General features: G+C 40.6%; 2 protein-coding genes across 3 annotated transcripts; one reads left to right on the top strand and one right to left on the bottom strand.

The window, feature by feature from the left end:
• Positions 1-1,021: 1,021 nt before the first annotated feature.
• Positions 1,022-6,310, bottom strand: eci1 (enoyl-CoA delta isomerase 1). 2 transcript variants are annotated; one of them, XM_003446414.4, is made up of 7 exons: positions 6,175-6,310; positions 5,517-5,642; positions 4,104-4,231; positions 3,750-3,896; positions 3,502-3,623; positions 2,943-3,121; positions 1,022-1,634 (listed from the first exon to the last, which is right to left on the bottom strand). In XM_003446414.4, exons 1-7 carry the CDS (start codon positions 6,215-6,217, stop codon positions 1,468-1,470), a joined length of 912 nt encoding a protein of 303 aa, XP_003446462.1. In that variant the 5' UTR covers positions 6,218-6,310; the 3' UTR covers positions 1,022-1,467. The 2 variants fall into 2 exon arrangements, with proteins under 2 accessions (XP_003446462.1, XP_005468617.1); XM_005468560.3 differs by lacking the exon at positions 1,022-1,634 and adding an exon at positions 1,767-2,245.
• A 4,431-nt stretch (positions 6,311-10,741) lies between these two features.
• Positions 10,742-17,766, top strand: LOC100700282 (uncharacterized). The gene is made up of 5 exons (XM_019357449.1): positions 10,742-10,874; positions 12,122-12,297; positions 13,555-14,071; positions 14,120-14,416; positions 16,985-17,766. Exons 1-5 carry the CDS (start codon positions 10,742-10,744, stop codon positions 17,764-17,766), a joined length of 1,905 nt encoding a protein of 634 aa, XP_019212994.1.
• The last annotated feature ends 6,003 nt before the right edge of the window (positions 17,767-23,769 follow it).

The following is a 23,769-nucleotide window of genomic DNA, read 5'->3' as shown; positions in this document are numbered from 1 at the left end:
TCGCCCTGCACAGCCATAATACTCCTCTTCCATACTTTTCAGTAAATTATTAAAATACAGGAAGAGAATCTGTGACAGTAAATGCATCCGTACACAAAAGAAGAAAAATTGTGTTAATTAAAGATTATTTTTCAATCATCTTCGATTACTACCGTAAAGCTGAAATGTGTTCACTACATATGCTAACCTGGGATTTTTAAACACTGAAATGGAAAATCAGGCTAAAAAGCTAATAAAGCAAGACAGACACACCTGGGAAATAGAGACACTAGTTTCTAACAGCATCCAAGAGAAATGTGACAATAGCTGACTGTAGCCTCAAGATGGCAGTGATGTAGAAGCATGGAACTCACACAGAGATCACTTATGCTTTGGTATAATTGACTAGGCAAGCACTGCTTGCCCTGCTTGTCCTGGCTGAATCGCAGTTCAGTTGGGGTTGTTGTAGCTCAGGTCTTCTATTAATTGGAAGGTTCGCAGTTCAACACCCAGCTGCTGCAAAATACTTCTTTCCCCTGACGATGTAATATTAAAGTCAACACATGCTGATTTCATCTTCTCTTTACAAAGAAAGAACATTTACTTTTTCAGGAGTCACATTAGTGACTTATAGCTGTAGGCTTAATAGACGACTCACACATTTGAAAAATCCTAACACATTTAAGAGTAAAACTATCAAATGTGTAAATGTAGTGCTCAAAGAAAAAAAGGGAATACCAAAGCAGATGTCACGTCTGTCACACACGGGATGTGACAGTGAAGGAGTGTGGAGACACTGCACACAGATATCCCTGAAGTTTAGCTGACTGTGTTACTCACTCAGGTTCTTTTGAATAGTGTATATTGATTCAATTTTCCAAAACATGAACATACACTAAAAAGAACAAAAAATGCTTTTTGTTATAAGAATGCAAGATTTCACATTTCATTTTGATTGGTTTTACTGTTTTTTTTTAACATTCTCAACTGTCATTTGAAAGTAGAGACCTCTGAGTTACAGTGATAATGAATGAGAACAACGCATTTTAATCAATTTATTGTATGAATCCATTTATTCTGATATTTCACAGTAAAAACCAAACATTTGTTAGAGATGACAAAGGCTTTGCCACATTTAGATGCACTAAAGGTCAGATTTGCTGTTACAGTTCTTCATATGTGCAACTTTTGTGACTGAGACTTTTTTCTTGCAACAATTAGCAGTTTGCTTACGTAACCACACTGCAGTTAATGCTGAGTGATGGAGAGGGCTTGACAGGTTGCCTGAGTGTACAGCTCTTTAAACAAAAACAAAAAGTCACACCCTAACTTCATGCATTTTTATTTTAAAACCCTTAAGGTGTAAATGCTACGTGTTTTATCCCCCAAACACTGCTCACTCTTTAATGTCAGATCACCCCATGTTCTGGTCCACATTTGTAACTGGTGCAACAAAGTCACTCTAGTGTGCAAATATGTTTTCCCTCTCTAAGCCTTTCTTCTTTTAAGCATCTCCAGATACATGCCCAGTGACTTCTGAATAGAGTCTTTGGTGATGAACTTGACAAAGTTATTGACATCAGCCTCTCTGTTAGACGTCAGCTTGTCTATGGTTGGCTTCCTCATCATGGACTTTGTGAGCTGTCTGGCGTGATCTGCAAATGAAACAAATGAACATTTAAGGACTTTCTTTATATTTGCTGTGCATTAATATACAACTTCTTCTATGAATACTGAGATGTGCTTGAATTCATTGCAAAATACAAGTATTCAATTGCAGCACTATTGTGGAGCACCTTTTATTTCTTATGTGGGAAAGTGACATTTCTAACAGGGATGATTTGCTGGAAGCTTATACTCTTTTTCCGCCTCCTGCACATCCTCCCAAGTACTAGGATCTACTAAATACTACTGTAAAGACGGTAATACACCCATATCAACACTTCTGAGGTACGAGGTTACAGCTCCCTAGCATGCAGGTTCATGCCACCTTACCTTAAAACAAACATACATTGATAAAGAGTTTGTAGAACCGCCTTGAACAGCAATGAAGTCATTATTGACTGCACGACCTTCAGTCTCACATCATTGGAGGAATTTTGGCCGGTTCGTCTTTATAGTGTTGCTCCAGTTCATTGAGGTTTTGGGGGGGGGGATTCTTTCATAAGGTCACAGCACTTCAATCAAGCTGAGGTCTGGACTTTGACGGGGCCACTGCAAAACCTCGACTCTTTTCATTTTCAGCAAGTCTGTTGTAGGTTTGCTCCTGTGACAGGGATCATGACATGCTTACGGTCGACTCACTGACTGAAACATTATGTTCAAACATTTCCGCTTTGGTGTCAAATGAGCCTTGCTTGTTTGGTCTTGAAATGTTGACAAGTTTTAACACGCTAACTGAGCCTGTAGGCTCAGAGATGTAGCTCTTGTTTTGTTTTCTGTAGAGTTCGACCTTGAGAAGACTGTGGAATTAACCAGCTGAATGCTCCAAAACTTCAGATTTTACAGAGGTGATCACACATTTCCATCTAACATCTGTTTGACTGAAAAAACCCCAAAGCAGGCATTGAGATAATAGGACGATCTACTAAACTAAGTTTTCCTGTGTTTATTATGCCACATATCAGCAGCAGAGCAGCAGCCGCTACAGGAAGAGAACGTAAGTGAAAGCTTGCAGCAGGGTCAAAGCTATTTCACCCTGACAATGTCAGATTATTTTCATGATTTATGTAAATTTTTACCTTGACTTCAAAATGTGGTCAAATGACCTAATGACTAAAAAGCTGTCAGACCTTTTATTTTATTTTGAATATAAACAAGATTAGAAATTTTGACTCAGGTGAATCTTTTTGGTAACATTCACCTGACATACACATAAACATATTGTGCAGATCAAGTTGCAGCACCACAGGTGGAAAAAATGACAGGTATAACTAGAGTGGACAGCTTGATGTGCAGTATACCTGGTATAGCCAACCACTTGGTCATGGTCTCTGTGGCTGTAGTGAGGACCTGGTCTTCAGGGACCAACTGGTCCACCAATCCTATCTTCAAGGCCTCTGCAGGGCTGTAGAGCAGCCCCAACTGTAGCGCCATCTCTGTGGTCCGATGTCCGACTGTGTTTATCATAGTGTCCTTAAACCTGCAGCAGTAGTTTTACAGTGACAGAAAAGAGGAAAAAAAAAAAAGGATGCGTGTAAAATATTAATAAAGCACAAAATTAAAGTTTTTAAACTGAGAAGTTTTTATTGGTTTTAGGGGCTTTGGCACAAGATTATACAGATCCCGATTCAAAAAGATGAACAGCAGTGAGACTGAAATGAGTTCTTTCTTTATATTTCCACAACATGAGCAGCAGCGTTACAGCGCAGGAGAACCACGGAAGAAACTAACCGCATAAGGAGCGGCAAATCTCTCGCATTCCCTGAGCTTAAATGAGACTAATGCATGTAAATTGTGGTTTCTACCTTGCTACTGGTACTATGAATTAGTCTTGTAAATCCTGTTGGTGTAATTTCTTACCAAAAAGGTGCTACAATGCCGAGCTGGGTCTCATTGAGACCGATGCTGTAACGAGGGTTATCCGCCATTATTCTGTAGTCACATGTCATAGACAGCAGGCAGCCTCCTGCAGGACTGGAGCCCTGGGTGAAGAGTAACGAGAGGCCCACACGCTTATTTCAGTGTCATTTCCCCCCAGAATGCACCACTCTGTCCTTGTGTGAGGTACAGACAGTGTGGAGGTAGGTGCTGGGTTGTTCTGTACGTACATTGACTGCTGCTATAGTGATCATGTTGGAGCCATAGAACTTGAGCCACATCTCTTGCACAGCTTTCCAGAACTCCACACAGTGCTCTGGACTCTTCCCATACATGTCCAAGATGTTCAGCCCAGCTGAGAACACTTTGGGCTGGCTCTGAATTTCAGGGTAAAACACATCAAGAAGCTAAACCTGCTGGATAAACTGTCATTATAACAACAGCACAGTTAACTCAAAATACACTCAGAGGGCAAACCATAGCTTAAGGTACATGTTCAAGCTTCGGCTGTGGAATTGTAAACATGAAAGACTTCACCGTAACACAAATGTTAGTCCATCTGCACAAAGTTGCTTTAACTGTACCGAGGTGACGATGAGGCCTCTGCAGCTCTTGTCCATCTCCAGCTTCTCCAGAGCGATGCAGACATCAGTGAGAAACTCTAGACTAAGACTGTTGACTGGAGGACTCTGCATGCGCATCACTGCCACACCTGCAGAGACACAGAGGCAATGATCATTCACTTGAATGCTGCAGTGATCGCTGCGTCAGGAAACCTGCGATGGAGATTTTGCATGCTTTGCGTCTCCTGATGACGGCAGCTGAGGTCACGCTGGATTAAACTCAAATAAATGATCGGTCTCACTCCGTGAGAGGAAAGACAAACAACCTGAGCGATCGCCAGCCTGCTGCACTTTGTATCCGGCTAATGAACTCAATGGGGTGAGACAATATTGATTTGTACGGGTGTATCCACCCGCTTAGTTGCTTTACTTGGACTGACAGTGATGTGAGAAACTCATCAACATCATCTTCACCTCAGCGGTCTCCCAGCGGCTTGGCTCTGCTCTGGGTGTGGTGAGAGGAGGGGCTTTTGGGGCCGCCACACTGATAAATTCTTTTCTACTTTAATCACTCACGTTATTAGATTTCACTCTACACGGCACTATCAATATCAATGACACTCACACCCCTATACAAGTCTGAGAGAAGCTCCTAACCTCAGTAAACACTTTCCTGATGGCTTTACCGGCTCAGTCAGTCATCACAGCACCAGATCCACATATTTTATTTGGCAGGTTGTTTTGGCCCCTCCCACCTCTGTCTCCTCGCATTCAGACTGGGAGGCGGGTAATATATAAGACGATATTTATTATAGTATAATAAATATACTAACATTCTTTTTCTGATGGAGAAGAAGATTTTATCAAAGTGTATTACACCACCCTGGGTTGGTTAATAGCCTTGAGCATCAACAACTGTTGCTTTAAATATTCAAACAGTTGCTTTTCTGCTGGTTTGCATTATCCATCACGCTGCTCTAAGCCTGCTACGCGCCTCCTGCTTCTAAAAACGCTCTTTTTATACTAGACAATAACTTTTACTTAATTTCATTATAATGCAGCTTTGGTGAGTCACAGGTCTGTTAACAGTCAGAGTATTTCTGTTGTGGCTGCCCTTGATGTAATTGACTACTTCTAGTCCAGCAGACTGACTCCAACTCCCCCTGGTGATCGTAGTGCTCGCTCAACTCTGAGCTGAACATGCTACAGCTGGAGAACTGCCTCATGTGCCAACTGGAGTTGAAGACGCGGGAGTTAGAGTCTGTGAGACAAGAGACTTACTGGAGAGACAGAGCCAGCTGAATTTGCCACACACAGCTGTATTTACATAACTTTCTCCTAAATATTTAGAAGCAACTCACTTACAGCTGTACTTCATGTCTCATTTAAAAAGCATCCTTTCACCTGCACAGTCTGTATTAGCAAAATGCTCACCTGTGCTCTGGTCAAAATCCACTTTGATCTTCTGTGAGGTGGAGCTGCTCCTCCGCTGAGCAACAAGGGCAGGAGACATGTGAGCGGCACCATGACTGCTGCAGGAGGAGAGCTGGGACAGAAGACCTGCAGGGAAACACAGAGCACACTGGGTCAGTTCAAAGACATCGGTCACAAAGTAGCAACACACACACATTCAAAAGACGGGAAACTTAAGGATAGTTTAAAGCCATATAGCATAATTGCAACAGAATTTGATATAATCAAATATCAATGTGCAGTCATCTTTATAGTTTGAAGAGATCAAGAGTTGAAATGATGCACGAAAATATCTTTTTCTTTCGCTAATGAACAGAAAAACAAATGTTTTTGTGAGCTATTGTTTTCACAGCCTCTGTGATAGACAGCTAAAGCTAACACTTGACGTGCAGCGTATAACAAACAGACTTCTTTACACGTTTAGCCTCGTATGTAATTCCCTCTCAGCTCCCGTGTTGTGGATGAGTGGAGTTGCACACACCGACATAAAGAGACACGTACGGAGACTTTGTGCTGCGACTTTTGCTCCAGTTTCTGCAGTGCACCGTCGGCAGCAGCAGCTCGGTGTTTTTCAGGAAATAAAAACGCACAAACTCAAACTTTCTCCCCCAAAACCTACCTGTTAAACCCGGCTTGGTTCTCAAACATGCCCTCAAAGCCATTTTCAGTCACTCAGACAGTCACGTCCTCTCGTTTTCTTCTTTCGCGTCTGGTCTTCTTCACCGGGTCTTTTAGTTTGACTGTGTTGTGACCGAGTAGCGCCATCTCCTGGTTGGCTGGCTTTATGATTTTTTTTTTTTTAATCCAGTCAAGGAATCCTCTCCTCCTCAGTAATTTCTTTTCTGTTTTTTTTTTTTTCGTTTCTTGAGCTACCCCTCATCTCTTCATGTTTTGTTAGGAAAATATAAAATAGGTGCAGCCATTTAGGTGCAAACAAACATGCAAATACAGTATATAAGGCAAAAACAGAGTTTGTGCAATTCTAATAAGCTTGAGAGTTAATATTTGGTGTGAGGCCCTTTATCCTTCAACACAGCCTGAACTCTCTTAGGCAGCTTTCTTGTTATTTCTTGAAGTAGTCTTCAGGAATATTTTGTCTGGGCTCTAGAGAAGCCAGATCATGACTGATAGTGTTCCACTGTGTATTTTCTATCCAGGTTTTTTTTTTTTCCTGCACTGGGAGTGTGTTTGGGATCATTGTCTTGATGAAAAAAATCAAGGCTTTACCAATCAGACACTTTTCAGATGGTATTGCATGGTGGATTAAACTCTGATAGTACTTTTCTGAATTCATAATTCCATCAATTTTGACATGATCCACAACACCACAGGTTTAAATGCACAGTGTCGTGCTTTAGTATTTGCTGGTTTATTCCTGTTTCTTTCAGATGCTGTTCATCTGCTGTAGATGGGTTTTTAGTCCCGTCACTTCTTCTTTTGTCCTCCACTTGTCCAGTTTCTTCAGACTTTTTGAGGACATGGTGCACATCATCTCGAGATATGCACATATGATGAGTTTTTACTAGTCGGGATTGTCCTTGTTTTTCTCAAAGGTAATCCTTCTTCCTGCTGCCATACCCTTTGATTGTGGGTAACTATAATATTGGTACTGTTCATTCATATATTCATAAAGTGTCACAGGCTACAGAAAATCACTCCTATAATCTGCCTCACTGCTCTTGTGCTCCAGTCAGTCATACTCAGGACCCAATCCTGCAAACCTCTCTTCATTTACACTGATGGCTGACTGAATCCAGGAAACACAGGTGATCCAAGACAGGAAAAACAATCAAAACATTGAGCTCAGTCTAATTAACAGACTGACATCTATACCAAAATAAACAACAGAAACTCATCGTGTGATCAATAATCACACACCCCACTGATAATGTTTGCGAGCCGGGTATAGTGAAAAGAGGGATGGAAGATCTGCCAGTAATAAAGAAAATATCCATCCAGGATTACCAACTAGGCAACATCCCTGATGCTCAAAGAAACCCTGTATCATAAATCACCATATAATCAATAAAAAATACAAGGTACTTAAAAGCTACTTTTTGTATATTTCTGATCTTCAAACTAGCTAAAAACCTTCCAAAATGAAGTAAAGCTATCAAATAATCCAAAAATGTTCAAAAAATCAGTTTTGTGTTGAAGAGACATCAACTGAAGTTGAACTAGAGCAGGGCTGTACTTCTGTGCAAGACCAATTTGTACAAAAAGATAGTACATCACATTAATGTAATACATTATTTAACCAGGCAAGTCACTGAGACGACTTTTTATTTACTATGGTGACCACGCAAACCCTGCACGGAAAGGCCCCGGCCAAAGCCAGGACCTTCTTGTTGTGCCACCGTGCTATCTATTTTATGCTCAGTTGATATAAAATTATATTTTAGTAAAGTGCTTCAAGTTTTTCTCTATCAAGAAAAGGACACATCACAGACATCATTTTATTGTAGAAGTACTGTGTGGCGGAAAAACAATTGTTTTCATTGCCAAGTCTGACAGCTAGAAAAACAACCCATTTCCAACTGACCTGTGCAATGATGTGACTTCCTTTAAAACTAAATTATCCCTATAAGCTTCAAAAGCTCATAAGACCGCTCATCCCTTCCAGAAGTGTTTTTTGCTCTGGGCAAAACCACGAACAAAGTCACCGAGCTCCTTGCACATGCACATTTCACCCACATCTCACATGCTGACGACAAGAACCAACCGTTAACCCTCTGAGGTATAAGTCATCATCACTGACAAACCCTAATCCTGACCCCAACCTTTGAATTCATATGTGTTTTTTATATACTCATTGAATTGTTCTCACAAATCTTTGCAAACAGATGACGAAAAAAATCATAACTCTGGTAAATATCAAAGACTTTATCCAAAATACTACTCAAAAGGTAGAGCAGGTCATCTACTAATTGGAAGGTTGGTGGTTCAAACCCTGGCTGCTCCAGTCTGCATACCAATGTATCGTTGGGGAAGACACTGAAACACAAGTTGCTCTTTGATGCATTCATTGGAGAACATCTATCATTCCATGATCAGAGATTTTTAAGTGCTTCTGTAAATGAGTGAGTAAGAAGACTTACTGTTTACTGTTAGGATTAGGTTTAGCACCAATGATGGCTTAGACTGCAGACAGAGCAATGGCGTAAACATCCAGATTCAAATTGTTTGTGTTGGCATTACTGCTGACTTCTCTCTGTACTGACTATATTAGTTGTAAGTTCACTGAGAGAAACAAAAACAGTCAAATTCCTGATAAAAAAGCAGATTCTGAAAGTTATTGATTCAACAATGGACAATGCTTCAAATACAAAGATTACTGAAGTCTCCAAATTCTAACATGTGGATGCCTTGCACACCTGGTGGTCCAGAACATCTGTAGCATCACCACTCTTTAAAGGTGGGCACCCACAATTCAGTATCAGACAAATGCAAAATATGATCCCCATCCACCCTCCCATTCGTGAGTTTAAGTTTGAATTATTTGGGATCACTTGGCTTATCAACAAAATGTTACACTTGTTATAATCCCCATGAATTAATTATGCTTCATGGGAAAAACTTGTTGTATGAGATGACAGTGATATTTTCCATGAGAATATTTGTGCCAAAGTTGAAAACATCACCTTGAGACCATTGTGACACATTGTGTTTATGAGTCTTCGTGTTTTATGACCTCCGCCTTTAAGTACAAATTAAAAACTGCTCCAGATAAGGACAGTGATTTGTACATGGTTATAAGACAGGAGTAAATGCTTAGACAACATCTTTGAGTCAAATACATGAATTCACTGTCCTGTTAGGAACCGAGCTAAGCTAACAATCTAAGAGGTTTTTTTTAAACTCACTATTAGAAAGTTATTTCTTTTAGAGCTTTAAATTTCCATTTCAGAACTATAAATAGTCACGTGAAAAATAAAGTTCGTCACAAACTAAAAACAACCATTCTGCTTCTGTAACAATCAAGAGAATGAACCTGGTTAACTGATAATCAGCGAGTGTGAGCGGCTCTATAAAAGCAGAAAGTTTGGCAGTTTGCTGGTCTGAAACATTCAGGTATTAACACGATGCCACAATCGTCCCAGGTGTGGAAATCTCAGCAAATTAACCCAAGCTCAGACTGTGCAATACTCAGACAAACTCCAAAAAACTCAAGAGCTACATCTCACAGGCCTCGATTAACGTATTGAATGCTAATGTTCATGACAGCACAATTAGAAAAAGAATAAGAATGGCTCATATTGGACGAGTTGTACGAGAAAGCCTCTTCTCACTAAAAAGGCCATCAGAGAAAAGATTTACAAAGATACATCTGAACAAGAACAAGATGTCTCGAAACAAGTTTGATTTCATTATGACACGAAACAGCCTGTGGCATCTTAGCAAACATTAAGTGGGGTAGTGTAAAAGAGGTATGTGGTGTGCTGGGTGCTGTACACAGTAAGACGTGAGAGAGAGAGGTATAAGAAAGAGAGTCAAAGAGAGAGAGAGAGAGAGATTGTAGGTGTGTAAGTCACGGCCAAGGCAGACGTGTGTGTCCACAGCAGAGATACATGACACGCCGAGGCTCAGCTCAGTCAGTGAGTACATTAAGTTATAACTGTGTTTTTGCATGTGGCTAATTTTTCAATCTGAAAATACTAATATGTAGTTTTAGCATTTTTTTCAGATGTTGCAACAAAACTGACTTTTTGTTGTTGTTTTTGTTTTCATTGATATTATTTGTTCCACGTGGTAAAAAAAATTGTTGCTTGGAGAAAAGGACCATCACAGTCAGTAATGAATATGCGTGCACCCATATTTGTACATTGGTTTTCTTGATGTTATAAAGTTGGACTGTGACATTTGGAGCTAATTGTTGAGGGCAGATGTAAACACTGGTGTGCACTCTATAATGTTGTTGTTAACCTTTAATTTAACTGTACTCGCTTACATCACCAACACTTTGTCTTGTAAACCCGTCTAAATGTGTTTTTTCCTCGTTCCAGCTGGACCGTCCTTTCTCTCCCCTGAACATCCCTGTCAGCGTCGGCCCTTATTGAGCGCCATAGGAAATCCATCAGCGTGCGTCACCTCTGCACCCTGTAACCCAAGGGACATACTCTGCTGCTTTCCCTGCTGTCACTTTTCTTGTCGATGCCCACCCTTCCCCTCCTCGCACCCCATCCATCATGGATTTGATGGATGTAGACGCGGGCAGTGGCTGTGGAGAAAAAAACTGCGGCCTTACGTCCGGCTTCCCGGAGGACTGCTCCAACCAAGAGTGCCACTGGGAGGAACCTATGTTTGGACTGATTGAATTAGGTGGGTAAACAGAGTTGTGAAAGTAGTGATGAATAAGGTCTTAGAAATAAAAATAAAAACCTGAAGCTACAGTGCATCTTTCTCTTTAGGAAGAAAAAGAACAAATTGTTGTAGTTTGGGAGTATAATGCTGTGGTCAGAGTATTGCTGAGTACTGCTTGATTCACTCCAGAACCTTGACTTGCTCTACACATGTGGTTTTAGGCTAAAGGATAGGATTGGTTTCTTGGGTTATGCGACTCACATCTAAGAAACTCATCAGCAATGGATTGTCTTGAGAGATGTCCTTGCTAGCTTGCATGGTTGCATGCCCCTATTGTTAGTTAAATTTGTCAATATCAGTAGTAAACTTTATCTGATGTAAACATGGCGTAAGGCCCTTAAATCTGCCAGAGGCTCATCTGCTTACCTTTAACATGAAGGGGTTCTTTTCCTTTTCTTTTCTTCTTTTTTTGGGAATTAGCTTTTTGTGTTTTTTTGCAACACGCAGGCTAGCACTCTCCATTTACACTTTTTGTGTCACATAGCGTATATGATAGTGTATATAAAAAGAACCACAACACCTGGTTATTGAAGTTGTGTTTTGAAGGCTCAAGCTGTGCATTTTTCCATCACAATCCTGATGTTTTAAATCCAGACTTTACAAGCAGGGGGTGGATCTGACAGACAATCTGAGAGACACTGGTTCATCATTGACTGGTTTTATTTTCTCCTTTTATGCAGTCAGTGATAAGGAAAGGGGGGCAACTCCTCTAGGAAAAAAAAGGTCTGACTCTAATCAGGTCTTTATTAGAGTCAGACGCTTTTCCAGTTATTTGACAAGTTGCTAGCCTGTGAAGATACTGTTCCCAGGTAGACCACTCTGCTCTCTCCTTGTCATTTTCTCATAGTATCAAGCTGGCAGCGGTGGTAATATAAGGATATTATTCTAGCTCCACTCTTTGTCTAGTATTTGGAAATGTTGATCTTTTTTATTATCTGTGCCAAAAAGGCATGTCCACCTTTTATATACAGTCTATGGTTTTTGCTAAGCTAACCAGCTGCTGGCTATAGCTTCAGTGCATTATTTGTAAAGAACTCTATGAGAAAGAGACGTCTGTGAGTTTTACATGTTAAACATGTTAATGAACATACGCTGTATTAGCAACACAACATGATTTTATTGTCCATTCTTGGTAAAAATCTATACACATCGGAAATAGATCAAATTGAGATCTGATGAAAAAACATAATTATTTCTTCTTGCAGTGTGCGTGACTGTGATTTACATCCCCCTGATGTTATTTGGCCTCCTGGGAAATATACTAACAATTTTGGTGGTTTGGCTGCGTCCACACATGAGAACCTCCACCTACCTCTACCTGAGCAGCATGGCCGTTAGTGATCTGCTGATTCTCCTGCTGCTGCCTCTGGATTTATATAAGGTATCTACTGACACAGTGCATATTTTGTAATGCATGCATTTTGTGGCACTAAGCAATCAGATCATGATGTTAGTTAGGATGAGTGTCGAGTCAAAGAAAATCACCCCACTGGGTGAACAAAGCAGGCACAATAGATTTGCTTCCTGTTTGTGCTTTCTAGTAATTGTTTAAAGATGTTATTGTTGCCTTCCCCTCAGGGGGATCTCTGCCTCTAAATTAAGTTTTGTTACATTGAAAGCTTGTGTCACACTTAAAGCAATCTTAAATCACTCTTCTATCGTGGGCTCAGCACAATCACTTTAAGTATGTGGATCAATACTTAAAGTGTTCTTCTCGTCTTCTTCATGAAATTTTATTTATATATCACCAAGTCACAGCAACAGGTGCCTCAAGGTGCTTTCCTTCTCTCACCCCAACCGGTCACAGCACAACCGCCCCTCCCTGAGCCTGGTTCTGCTGGAGGTTTCTTCCTGTTAAAAGGGAGTTTTTCTTTCCCACTGTTGCCAAAGTGCTTGCTCATAGGGGGTCATATGATTGTTGGGTTTTTCTCTGTATGTATTATTGTGCGATCTACTGTACAATATAAAGCGCCTTGAGGCGACTTCTGTTGTGATTTGGCGTTATATAAATAAAATAGAATAGAATTGAATTGAATATATCATAAACCCTCTATGAGTACACATTTTGGTGCTAGTAGGAATGAAAAACTCCCTTATAACAGGAAAGAAACCTCTTGCAGGAGCTGGCTCAGGGAGGGGTGGCCATCTGCTGTGACTGGTTGGGGATGATGGGAGGAAGACAGCACTCTGTATGATTTCATAAAGAGAAGATATCTTTAAAACAGTCATCTGAAGCATACAGCCAATCAACAGATGGGCCGACAGGAAGGGTGGCATTAAAGGAGCTAAAACAACTCAGTTCAGCGGGGATGATCTGGTCACACTGGAGCAGTTGGGGCAATTGTGTTTGGAGTTTGCATGTTCTCGGTGTGCCTATGGGGGTTCGCTCTGTTAGGTTAGGTGGGCATTGACTGAAAACAATACCTTTTGTCTTGGAGCATTATAAGTAGAAAATTATGATTTCCCTTATAATAAAGTAGTCTTCAGGATGTTCATTTAAACTAAGCAGCTGAGTTAATATTAAATACTTTTCTTATCTGAGTATGTTGACATGCTATGCACTGCCCACATATTCTTTACAGGTTAACAAAAGGTATAAAATGCAATCAGAGGAAAATAATTGTTCTGTCTCTCCAAGCTCTGGAGGCCCAGACCCTGGCCCCTGGGAGATCTTGCCTGTAAGCTGACTATGTTCCTCTCAGAGTGCTGCACCTTCTGCACCATCCTCCACATCACCTTCCTCTCCCTGGAGAGGTACCTGGCAGTCTGCTGGCCGATCACAGCCAAGACAGTAGTGACACGGCGCAGAACCCGGGCCATCATAGGCTGCCTCTGGCTGAGTGCAGCTGTGAGTGCCGCACCAGTGCTGGTCATGGTTGGAGTTGAGGACGTTGGAGGAGAAGACCTCGGGCTTGTCCAATGGAAGGAAGACGGGGGGTGGACAGGCAGGGAAGGAGATCAGGGAGGGTTTACGATGGGTGGAGGAGAAAAAGAAAGCAGACACATGATGATGTTGGATGGAGCTCTAGAGGGAATAAAGTGGGGTGAAAAAGAGACAGAGAGTTGGGAGGAACGAGTCGGTGAGCTGAAAAGGATTGGAGAAAAAATGAAGACTGAAACAGCAGAAGTAGATAACAGGCCACCAGAAAGCAAAGGTGAAATGAAACATGAAAAACATACAGTTGTAGATGGAAGGGAGGGAGACGGAAAGATGGGATTTGAGGGAGAGCAGCAAAACAAAAAGGAAGACGAGGGAGGAGGAAAGGATGGAAGCTCCAGTGAAGGCCGTGGGGGAGAGACTGACAAGAGAGAGTGCCGCTGTACACATTTCGCCATCTCCTCTGGCCTGTTGTCGGCCATGATGATTCTCTCCAATTTGTATTTCCTGGTACCTCTCTGCATTCTGGGACTGGTATATAGTCTGATTGGGCGCACACTGTGGCTCCGCCCAAAAAGCAGCCGTAGAGACCAGAGTCACAGGAACACTGTCAAAATGCTGGGTGAGGAAAAACACACACACACACACTGTGTTTTATATTGTGTTATATCTTTGTGGGTACATATAATTGACATAATGTGTTACCTAGCCACTCACCCTAACCCTAACCATCACAAATGAATGCCTAACCCTAACCGTTAGCCTAAACCTAACCATAACCTAATAGTAACCCTGACACTAAAACCATATTTTGATACCTTCAAACTTGTGGGGACGTGGCTTTTGGTCCCCACAAGCATAGTAAACTTCCAATTTTTGGTCCCCACAAAGATATGTAAACACACACACACACACACACACACACACACGCCCATTATTGCTTAACTTTTTTTTCCATTCTTGTCAACACTGCCTCAGTGTAACCATACATATGAAAAATTATTCTCCAATGCTTTGGAAGCTACTTATCTGCTGTCTACAATATTTATACAGTGATGAAAAACAAAAACAAAACAAAACCCCCAAATAAAGTATGTAAATGTATAACTGAAAATGATTACTTATTATTAAAGTAAAAGAAGCTGCCAAATTGCAAAATGGAATCAGGGCAGAGTTACTCAAATAATATTAAATTCACATCAGTATAAAATTAATAAAAACTAGTGTTTTCCTAATAAATAATTGGGAAAACATTAAGAATTAGAATTAATTTAAAGTTTGACCTGTTCAAGAATAGTATTAAAATAAGATTAGGACATGATGCATTTGTACTGCAAATTTATCATTATCACTGTCAGACACAAATCCTAAATAAAGTTGGCTATGTTATAGCTGAAGGTTAAACTCAATGGACCAGGCTAATGCAGAGGGACCACCTGTATTTTGCATTAGCAACACATGCTAGCATGCTGTTGGCCTCATCACTTCACATTAGTTATATCACAAGATTTTAAACCTAACCTGTTTTACTCATGTGCAAAAGTTATTATTCCAATAATAAATAAGGTCTGCATGTTGATAAACAAACACTAAGCTACTGTTTATTTATTTAGGGAACTCTTGCTGTGCAACTTAAACTGAATAAAATAAAATAAAATAAAATAAAAATTTGTCTTTGGCTTTATTAGATATGAAACTGGGTTGTAATCAAACAGTTCATCCACCAATTTAGACATTCATAAACTATAAGAATTATTAGCTTGAATTATTTAATTATTCATGAAACTATTAAAAAGTTTTATATGTATAAAAGTAAATTACTGAAAGATTAGTTTTGATAATTTTTGATATAACATATGTCACACAATGAATGACTTTTATCAAAATGTACATTATACATTACATTATCAATACTATTATTGCAATGAAATACTCTAAAGAAAAGAAACTGTTTCCAAATCTGTGCTAATGGCTAACAAAAAATGGGTAAATCTAAGATTAGGAAGCATGGTTCCTTTTTCCCCCCTCAGTTGAACCAAAGGGGTGTGATGGGTGATACCATACCACACCATTTCAGTGATTAAGCACAATTTTTTAAATCAGCCAACCCAAAATTGAAAGATGTATGTATTTTTTGGGTATGTTAGATGAACAGAACATGCAAATAAATGGACTTGTTGTGGTAATGTTTAAAGTGGTCTTGAGCAATAGTCCTATAGTCTTTCCAAAGGACATTGGACAATTGTATCTTTAGGCACTTTGTTATTAGCATCCTGTCAAACCATTTGTTCTATTTTCTTTAGCTATATCTGCCAGAAATGCCATAGATAACATAAAATATTACTTTTTGCACAAACAATGTAATTCCTAAAGAACTATTAGCTGAAAACTTGGCATATCTCAGCATGTTGTGGATTTTGTCTTTAAGCATTTTGTGAAAACTGGACAAATGGAGGAAAAAAGAAAAAGTGGCAGGCCAAAAAATATATCTAATACAGAGAAGAAAATTAAGCAAAGACCTGAAATGGGACCTGAGAGATACATCTGACCTTTCAGTTTGTCCATCTACTGTAGCCCTTGCTGGGAACTGGACTGAAAAACAGTGGTAAAAGGTCTGATTGGAGTGATGAATCTCCAGATTTGAAACTTTCAAATTCTTTTAAATTCTCAGGCCAGGTGAGAGGCTGGGTTTTGTTTGATATTAAAGTAGTTTGTTGTTTTGTTTGTTTATTTTTTTTTTTTACATCAAGTTGGAACAGTTGTTGTTGGGTTAGTTAGTTCTTGGAAGGCTATCCGTCATTGACTGGTGTAGAAACAGCTTGATACAGAATGGAACCAAAAGGCTGCCAACATCCAAAGAAGAGCTTTCAAAAAGCCTGGAGAACTATTCCTGAAGACTACATCAATAAATTATAAGAAAGCTACCTGGGAGAGTTCAGGCTGTGTTGAAGAATAAAGGCGGTCATACCTAATACTGACTCTGAAGCTCATTCGACCTGTATTTCCATGTGTGTTTGCACATGGTTACATTAATGGCTGTGCCTAGTTCCCATTTTTAAAACAAAATATAAAAAACTGAGGGGTGGGCAAAGACTTTTGCATAGTGCATGCAGTACATGCAGTGATTGGTCAGGATTTGATCTGGAACTTTGGTGGTTCTGACTTAATGTTCTCATCATTTTTTCTTTAGGAGTGATCGTCTTGGCGTTCGTCTTGTGTTGGCTGCCCTTCCATGTTGGTCGAACCATATTTTCTCTTTCTCTGGGCACTGGGACTGAGAGACAGGAAACTTACTTGGACACTAACTCCCAGTCAGACACTACGACACATCCTGATGTCAGCATGGACAGAAAAGATGTCACCATACCCACCGTTACTAACCCACCTAGCCACTTAGACTTGGACATGAACACTGAAACATTGTCCTTGCACTCTCATATCATGTCACATACAAAAGGGCAACATGAAAAGACTGACATAAACACACAAAATGGACACACTCACAATCAAAATCTTTCAGCTCATGTTACAAATACGCAACCAGACAATAGAAACACACACAACCAACTGCAAAGAAGCACAAACACAATCACACACAGCATGCAAAGTAAGTTATCGATTACCGTAAAGTCACAACATGACACACCTGAAACAGCACCTCCCATCCCCACAACTGCATATTCTGCAGCATCTACGGAGCTGTACAATGACCACACCTACAATGACACAGTCTTCAGTGACACATACTCACCCCCTGATACACACTTGTACTTTTTATACTATCTGTCCCAGTATTTTAATCTTGTGTCCTCCGTGCTCTTCTACCTCAGTGCTGCCGTCAATCCTTTATTGTACAACCTAATGTCTGCCAGATACAGACACGCTGTATGCAGCCTCATACACACACAGTCTCACACACAAGCCCGTCGCATGCACACGCTCACAGTGCACCACTCCACAACCACTTTGTGATGGCAAAAAACAAATGTATGCACAGAAATGGATGCACCCACTGCAAGCAAAAAAGAGGAAACAATCAAACAAACCTCAATTTCTTTTCATTACAATGTGGTACTGTACCACAAATTGAGAATATTGACATTTATTAATATAAAAATATTTGGATTAAAGGCATATTAATGCTTATGGCTCAATATAGACCAATTCTAGCACAAGCAGTTTTAATTCTTTCTGTAATTTATGTATAAGAAAAACACCACATGAACTTCATATACTGGGCAAAAATATTGTGAATGGCATTTCATCAGTACATGGAATAGTCCATGCAATAATGCACAGGCTAAAACACATAGTCCAGTTTTAGCCTGTGCATTATTACATAGCCCGCTTGTTTCACCCAAAAGATCTATGCACAATGAAAAGACTTATTTGTTTATCTAAAAGTGAGTGATGCTAATTCAGTGAGACTTTGGACTAGATGAGAGTTTTTATATCCAGAATACGCCCACCTAGATTTTAGCCAAAGTCCATATAAGCTGTGTCCAAATTCAGGGGCTGCATCCTTCGGAGGCCGCATTTGTAGACCAATTACGTCAAAGACAGGCAACGAAGGCTGCCCAAATTAGAAGACTTCTCCAAAGGCGTAGAACAAATGCATCCTTCATTTCCCTGGATTTGAAGGGTGGGTTGGGTGTGTCCTTCGTGGCCCAGCCTATCCCAGAATTCATAGCGCAGCCCAGCCAATTCCAGTTTCCAACAATGTTGGCAGCTACTTAGTTTTAATATTACTCTTTCTGGGTCACAAAATAAACTTTTAACATATTTTCAGGCGAGAATGTAGCTGTGTAAACTTCAAATATCTGCTTGATTTATCAAGAGATCACATATTTGCAAAAGTGCTCCGATGTTTTCGGAGATGTCTGTTACCCACCAGCTTGATAGCTTGCCGGGGGTTCAAGGCTCACTAGAGCCAGCGAGAACACCAGATTCCCAGCACATCGTTTTCAGATCCCCACGGTCTTTCGCTACTCAGGTTAAACATGATATATAAGTCACTTAGATAACTTAAAAATTTTATTGTTTGGCTTTTTCCAGTGTTTTATTTGTTTCTGAGTAAATCGGTTTGGCTGAGATTAAAGTTCTAGTTTTCACACAGCTGAATAAACGTCAAACAGAAAACTGATTAAACAGAAGTGTTCGATGGTCGAGAATTTACTGCAGTGTGCTGTTATATTTTAGGGAGCAAGGAGCAGACGGCTGATTTTATTAAACTCCACCGAGACAGCTGGTGACGCAAATCTGAAGGCTAGACTGTCCAATTTCACAGCCTTGCACTTCTGGCCTTCTCGGTCTTTGAAGGACCCAGCCCACGTAGACCGCGAAGGCCGGGTCCTTCGAAGGATCCAGCCCTTGAATTTGGATACAGCAATAGTTTTACTCAGGAGCCATCATGGAACGCCTCCAGGAACCTCGTCAAAAATCTTTCCGATTGGTTTTCCTGAAAATTCCATTTTACCTATCTTTACAATACAGGGTTAGGGTTACCACTTATAATGGCTCAGACCTCAGAAGGTTAACCAGACCTGAATCCTAAGTTTAGATGAGTTATCAATGACCAGGTGAATGTCAAAAGGTTAAAACATGTTTTTCCCTGAAACTTTTATTTCTACTGTACCACCATCTTTGCTGTTGTGAAATAATCCCCAGTAGTCCTGTTAGGGATATTTGAGTGTCATGTCTCTGTCTCCTCTGTCATCTCTGTTTGACTTATTGATTAATAATTGTGTTTGATTTTTTCTCCCACAGTCAACAATTATATTTGACTATTTATATGATCACAACTGCAGTACGTCCGTTTGGTGTACAAAGACTTATGTTCATTTTTGTTAAATGTAAGAAACATGTTAATCTTATTTATGTTCATCCACTTGTAAATTAAATTGGTGTCACTGTATGTCCCATGATAAGCTTATTTGCTTTTTTGGTGAGTCTGTGAACTACAAACTGTAGCTCTAATCATAATATGCATCACATTTTCTCAGTGGCTGAATAGCTCAGCAGGTTAAGAACTGAACTAGCAATAAGAAGTCATCATTTTGAGGCTTGGGTGTTGTTATAGATACAGCTGTTGAATCAGTGTGAGTTGGCATCAGCTTCATGCTTGATATAAATATAACCCGACTGTAGGCTACATCTCTATGTACCATTCAAACCAAAGGCGGGCAATTAATTTTCCCAAGGTGCCACTGGGACTGCTGTAAAACGCTGCACCAATAAGCTGAACTCAATGTCGTTTGAAATTACTTCAATATTTAAAGATTTGAAGTGCTGTTGCAACTTTGCAATTAGTTTAATTAGTTCATCTAGTATTTTTCAGTTATTCTTTTCTTGTTCAGTGAAGGAAAACTTGCCTGTTTTAGACTTGAATAAGTGCAACAAGAGGTGGAAATACAATGAACACTGGACAAGTGATCGTCACCAAGAGAGAGGATCTGTGCCTGGACTTGTAAAACATTATAAGTGAGAATGTTTGTTCATGTGTGAAGGTAGATCCAGAGACAGCAAAGTTCTTTTCTTTGAGACAATAAAAATCCAGCAGTGATCCTGACTTGACAATACAGTGAAGGAACTGTTGGAAGTCCAGAAAGCACTGGATAAGGAACAGTTAGAAGGGAAGGAAACAGAAGTAGAAAGGTCAGACACTATGCTGACAAGTGTGTAAAACAAGTACACAAACAGGAAAAAGAAGCAAACCTGAAACAAGACTGAGCTGAAGACAGTAAGAGAGAAGGAGAAGAAAGCAAAGAAGACAGGTAGGATCTGGAGCTGGTTTAGCTGGTTCAGCGGTGCCAGTGGCACAACGGTTCAGGAGAATGATGATGGATAAGGAATGATGCCTGTGAACCAATAGCTGGTGGCGCACCAATAGCGCATGGCACAACATAGAAGAGCCACCTCCACAGGACAAGACTCAGCAGTCCATCTGCATCTTAAGGATAAAGGTCAGTCTTTCGAGGATGCCAATGTTCACATTTTGGACAGAGAGGACAGATGGTTTGAAAGAGGAGTGAAAGAGGCCATCTATGTCCACTGTGAGCGACCATCTTTGAACAGAGGCGGTGGTTTACGACACCAACTGTCTGCTATCTATAATCCAGTTTTGAGTTCCCTCCCCAGACGCCTTAACGCCCACTCACATCCTGGGCCATCTGACCTCAGGAATTCACATGACAAGGTGGGGCCAGGTTTCACAATGAGCTCACCCGAAACCCTGGCTGATTAGGTCCCACACCCGCTTTCACACCTTGGCTCATGTGATTAGAGGATCACCAGGGGGTCCTTTGTCCCTCTTTGGGGGGATACTCCCACTGGGTTTAAATCTGGGACTCTCGGCCATTTGACCTTAGAACTGAAGAAGCTTCTCGGATGAGAGGTGAAACGTCTTCAAGCAACGCAAGAAGTCCAGACGCTTTTCTTTGCAAACTCCTTTGACTACGATGACCTGAATGACTGAGAACCTTCACAGACAGATAAGGAATGATGTTTGCTGCTTAAACTCATTCCTGAGCACAGTTTCCTTTTTCTCCCCCCTCTCTACTTTTTTGTTATTTTCTTCTCCACTCTCCACCTTTAATCTACTTCCTCTGTCTTGCTGATCCTCCTCCACCACCGTTCTTCCTCTCTTTCATTCTCCTTCCACCTCCCTTCTCTTCACTTTCCTTTGATTAGCCCGCCCTACCTTTTGCTTAATCCCCTGCACCCTCACCCCCTTCTCTTTATCCTCGCTCCTCTTTGAGGTTTTCTGGCCACACCCACTTGGGAGAAGACCCCAGCGGTACACCCAGATATATCTCAAATGGTCTGGGAACACCTCAGGATCTTCTGGGAGAAACTGCAAAATGTTGCTGGGGAGAAGTACATCTGGAATAAGCTGGATACCCTGCAACCATCAACAGATTTCAGCTAATCAGAAGAAAATCAAAATCAAAAAATAAATGTAAGGTGAAAACTTAAATCCAAGTTACTCAAGTCCAGTACGTCTTCTTCCTTTGAAAACGGCCACAATTCTGAATATAGTTATTATTTGGATCATTGTTTTATCTTACTTTAGCTTAGCAGCTAATCAACGCACATGTGGCAAGCATGGCTAAATAATTAGCTGAGGCATTACTTAGTGGTGATACCTCTTATCTTTTTAAGAAATGTATCATCAGCAGCTAATCTAAGAGTTAGCCTCCAGTGATGTTTGCTGCTTACACGTGCGTTTTAGCCTAGTGTGTGTTTGCAACACACACTGTGCTGTACCAGTTTCCACCACCAGGTGTAAATACTGTATTAACATTCCTAAGCACACTAAAGCACAAAACGTTGGTTGGCATTGTGGGGATAACCCTGAAAATTTGACAGGGTATTCCTTCTTTCTTTATTTTACAGAGTTTGATGTTATTTTTGTTGGGACCAGATTTTAATCCAAACTAAAATTTGGGCCCCCACACTTGGAGTTTGCTGTAAGTGTTCCCACAATGTAATAAAGACGAAGACACACACACACACACACACACACACACACACACACACACACACACACATAAGGAAGAGGGCTATCATGTTGATTCATGTAGTTTCATAGAGGCTGATGTGTTTTTGTGTAATATATATGACGTTTCATATACTGCGGTGTCAGATACTGATATAAATGCCTTTGTTTGATTCACAGTTGAGGGTTTATCTCCCTCGTGAAAGAGGTTATGCTTTCTTCCATGCTAGTCTGTCTGCCAGCAGAAATGGATTTCTTGAAGTTTGGTGGACAGACTGGCCTTGGGCTAAGGGACAATTGATTTGATTATATCAATAATCCAGGCCATTTCTGCTATGAGATCAGGTCTTTTTTTAGAACTATGTGAAAAAGAAGCTGTCTTGATTCAAATCATATGTGTATGACAAAACCTCTCAAATTTATGAAGTTATCAAATTATGAAGTTACCTCTTTTCATCACTCTTTTAATCACTTAACTACTAAATTGTAGCATTATAATAATTTTGATTACAGACTGTAGAGCCTGTGACCATTTTGAGGTTAACAAACTAATTGGACTATTGAGATATTCTCAGAACATTTACAGACTCCCGTGTTATAATGTTCCCAAAGGGGCCACAATGTGGAGTTACAATAATTTTTGGGAATCTTTAGGGGAGCATTAAGAGACAACCTTGGAATTGAGTCTCTCCAGTACTTTCTAACAATATTTGCAGAACCCTGTGTCATGTCTAGTGAAAAGTGCATACCCAAAATGCAGACTTGGATAATGAGTAAATGAATAAAAGCAAAAGTCCAAAAGGCAGCAAACAGCAAAATCCATAAATTCTAACAGGTGGAGAACAATGTAAACTCACACGCAGACAAATGATACAAAACAATATGACAAGACTGTGGAGCAGTTCTGAGAGACGGGTTATGTGGATCATTGCACGGATGCCCACATGGGGGCCAGTATAGTAGAGAAAGCAAATCTGTTAAGGGGGACAGCTTGGTGGGCAGCAGTGGAGCAACTCAGGAGGGAGGCTGGGAGACCAGTGATGGAAATGGAGCTTAACTACTGCTGGTGGTGATGACGGGGCGCCTCTGGAGGTTTGCCTGGAGAACAGCAATAGCTGGAGGCCATTATCAGTGGAGAAGGAGACCCCTTTTTTGGAGAAGAAGGCCAGCAGGGGTGGAGGAAGAGTCTCTCAGGGGGTAGAACCGAAGAGTTACATTACCGCTTGGCTTTTGGGTCCACCAGCTCAAGTAGCATTTGACATTCAGACATTCAGCAAAACCCATGGCTTCAGGCTCATGTGCTGCTAGCGAAGGATGGCCAGGCTTGGGTTGTGTAGGACCCACTGAAGATCTTGGTAATGAACTCCTGTGTTGCGCTCCCAGTCTCCTCCAACTTGTGCCTGTAGCACCTAAATGTGCATCACGTTAGCAACATGGCATTTGTATGTGACAGAAACACAACACAACAATGGAGGATG

Source organism: Oreochromis niloticus, linkage group LG4, assembly GCF_001858045.2.
Source record: "Oreochromis niloticus isolate F11D_XX linkage group LG4, O_niloticus_UMD_NMBU, whole genome shotgun sequence".
NCBI lineage: Eukaryota > Metazoa > Chordata > Actinopteri > Cichliformes > Cichlidae > Oreochromis > Oreochromis niloticus.
This window is presented reverse-complemented; position numbering and strand designations above follow the sequence as displayed.